This window comes from Chiloscyllium plagiosum, chromosome 1 (genome assembly GCF_004010195.1).
Source record: "Chiloscyllium plagiosum isolate BGI_BamShark_2017 chromosome 1, ASM401019v2, whole genome shotgun sequence".
Taxonomy (NCBI): domain Eukaryota; kingdom Metazoa; phylum Chordata; class Chondrichthyes; order Orectolobiformes; family Hemiscylliidae; genus Chiloscyllium; species Chiloscyllium plagiosum.
In genome coordinates, this window is record NC_057710.1 from 87,740,713 (window position 1) to 87,743,721 (window position 3,009).

At 44.8% G+C, this 3,009-nt stretch overlaps 1 protein-coding gene across 3 annotated transcripts in view; it reads left to right on the forward strand.

The window, feature by feature from the left end:
• The first annotated feature begins 344 nt into the window (after positions 1–344).
• The window catches only part of scfd2 (sec1 family domain containing 2), a 320,234-nt gene continuing 317,569 nt past the window's right edge, over positions 345–3,009 (forward strand). For all 3 annotated transcript variants that reach the window (XR_006311787.1, XR_006311785.1, XM_043691021.1), the window contains exon 1: positions 345–1,206. Coding sequence is in view for 1 of the 3 variants with exons in the window: in XM_043691021.1 (XP_043546956.1) it covers positions 360–1,206 (847 nt within the window). In the remaining 2 variants the exon portion in view is untranslated. The remainder of the gene's footprint in view (positions 1,207–3,009) is intronic.

The following is a 3,009-nucleotide window of genomic DNA, read 5'->3' on the forward strand; positions in this document are numbered from 1 at the left end:
CCCTAATGTTTCATTGAAATCTCTTCATTGGTATTCTTCAAGGGGTTGTTTACAAATAGGGATGAAAACATTAATTCCTCCTCCCACCTTCACCACAGATTCAACAGCAAGTAACAAATGTTTAGAACGTGATGAACCAGAAGTGCTGACATGAAGAGCACTTCGACCTGCCACAGGTAACACTCACCCCGCCCCACGGAATAGACAAGATCGAAATAACACATGCGCACTAAGATACACCCTGTCCAGGAGCTCACGTTGGATAAGACGTCATAATCGGGCGTCCAAAGCTGTGAACGTCAACTTTAAGGGACCGGTTTGTGGCTTGTCGAAAGTTTCATGTTGTTGTGAGGGTTAACATGAGTGATGGAGCCACCGCGACCGCCACCGCGGACACGGGCATGGGGCCAGGGCTGGCTCTTGCCGACCGCAGCTGGGGAAAGGTGTGCACCAAAGTCAAGAAGGCGGTGGTGTTTATGGACGCGGCGTGTGCCGAGAGTTTACACTGGGCTGGCGGGATGGACAGGCTGCTCCAAGCTGGAGCCCTGAACGTCAAAGAGTTCAGCAGCTTCGAAGCGGGGGCTTCGGGTCAGGTCAAAGCCGTATTCGTGGTGAGCACTTTGCTGAAGGGACGCACAGCCGAGGTGATCCGCGACATTGTAACCCTCAGCTCCTTCCAGTATTGTGTGGTGGTTACTGCGGTTAGCCACTCTGTCCATCTGTTTGCCAACAATATGATGGCCGATATGGAGCAGGAACTGGTCTTCGAAGAATTCGGGGACCTGCTGTCCCAGTGGATGGGTAACATGAATTACACCGGCGAAGTCATGCACCTGCCCATACTAATCGCGCCCATTGCTCCCCACCTTTGCATCACTGCAGCCTATTCGTCTTTGTTTTCGTTCGTGCCTCAGGATCTGAAACTGATCAACAAAAACAGACCCGACAAGAAGAAGTTCGGGAGCCTGAACGACATCGACTTTCAGTCTTTGCCCTTTGAACTTCAGATTCAAATCCGATCACTGGTTTCAACTTTGAATTCTATGTTCGAGCTTTTGCAACTCAAGGAAGACTGCTTTGCAGTTGGTCCTACCAGCAGAATAATTGCAGGGGAACTTGCCAATTGTCCACAAGCAAAACACAGAAGAAAAACTGCTCAACATAAAGCATCTATCGTTTTTCTAGATCGTACTCTTGATCTCTCAGGTACGCTATCCATTTGTTTACCTACAGTATGGGTGTGATATCTCTCATTTCAGGAAATCGTACAGTGTATTGTTTGCAACTCGAATTGAATATTTATTGGTTATTTATTGCCCTGGATTGGTTATTTATTGCCAATAACTTTTTTTAGTTGTGAATTTTTTTTGTCATTTATTCACAGGATGTGGGTATCACTGACCAGGCAGCATTTAGTTTGCATCTCAAAGGGCAGTTAAGAGTCACCCACATTACTGTTGTCTGACAATTGCCAATGGTTCAATGGTCATCATTAGTCTTGAATTTGTCACATAACACTGTAGCTAAGGGTAGTAGTGTGACTGTAGTAATTATGTAGGAAATAATTAAACTTTATACTTGGGTAAATTTGAAAAAAGCGTATTAATCAGTCGTCTAATTTTTCTTTCTTCCATCATTCTATATTATTTTCCACATTTAATGAAACTGTGTAAGGCTGTGTATTTTTCTGAAGTAATCATGGTGAATGTAGGAGTATTATTTGCTGCTGGGCACATACTTAATATTGTTATAATATATCCAGATGCCCAAATATTTCTATGAATTGTATTCTTTAATTAGTGGTAATGATCCTTATGTCATCTTTGTGAAATGTGTGTTGCTGAGTTTTGGGTAGAAACAGTACAGAAGTACAAGCTATGTTAGCTTTCATTTATGTCTTGCCTTTGATGTAATAAATTGCCCCATGCAATGTTTTTGCTAAGCTGTATGCATATGCAGCCATTTGGCAAACAGAAAGCTAGCATGGAGGACATTGCCTGGAGGATTTTGTATTGAACAAATTCAGAAATTGCTGCAAGGTTCAGCAGGTCTGGCAGCATGGGAACCTAGACTGGAGCTTTAGGGTGCAGGACCTGGAGTGTAGGGAGGTTAGGAACATGGCATCAATCTCAAAGGAGGGTGCCTGTAAACTGGAAAGTATCTTGAAGTATGTATACTTCAATGCAAGAAGTATACGAAATAAGGTAGGTGAACTTGCAGAGTGGGTTGGTACCTGCGATTTCAATGTTGTGGCTATTACGGAGACATGGGTAGAACAGGGACAGGATTGGCTGTTGCAGGTTCCAGGGTTTAAATGTTTTAGTCGGGTCAGAGGTGGGGATAAAAGAGGGGGAGGTGTGGCATTGCTTGTCAAAGGTAGTATTACTGTGGTGGAAAGGACGATGGATGAAGACTCGACATCTGAGGTAGTTTGGGCTGAGGTTAGGAATAGGAAAGGTGAGCTCACCCTGTTAGTAATTTTTTACAGGCCTCCTAATAGTCCTAGAGACGTAGAAGAAAGGATTGCAAGGATGATTCAGGAGAAGAGTGAAAGTAATAGGGTGGTTGTTATGGGGGACTTTAACTTTCCTGATATTGATTGGGAAAGCTATAGCTCGTGTTCGTTAGATGGGTCGGTGTTTGTCCAACGTGTGCAGGAGGGTTTCCTGACACAATATGTAGACAGGCCAACAAGAGGTGAGGCCATACTGGATTTGGTTCTGGGTAACGAACCAGGCCAGGTGTTAGAATTGGAGGTAGGTGAGCACTTTGGGGACAGTGACCACTATTAGGTGACTTTTACTCTCGTGATGGAGAGGGATAAGTGTGCACTGCAGGGCAAGAGTTATAGCTGGGGGCAGGGAAATTGTGATGCGGTGAGGCACGACTTAGGATGCGTGGCTTGGAAACGTAGGCTTCAAGGGAAGGGCGCAATTGATATGTGGAGCTTGTTCAAGGGCAACTATTGAGTGTCCTTGACAAGTATGTACCTGTCAGGCAGGGAGAAAA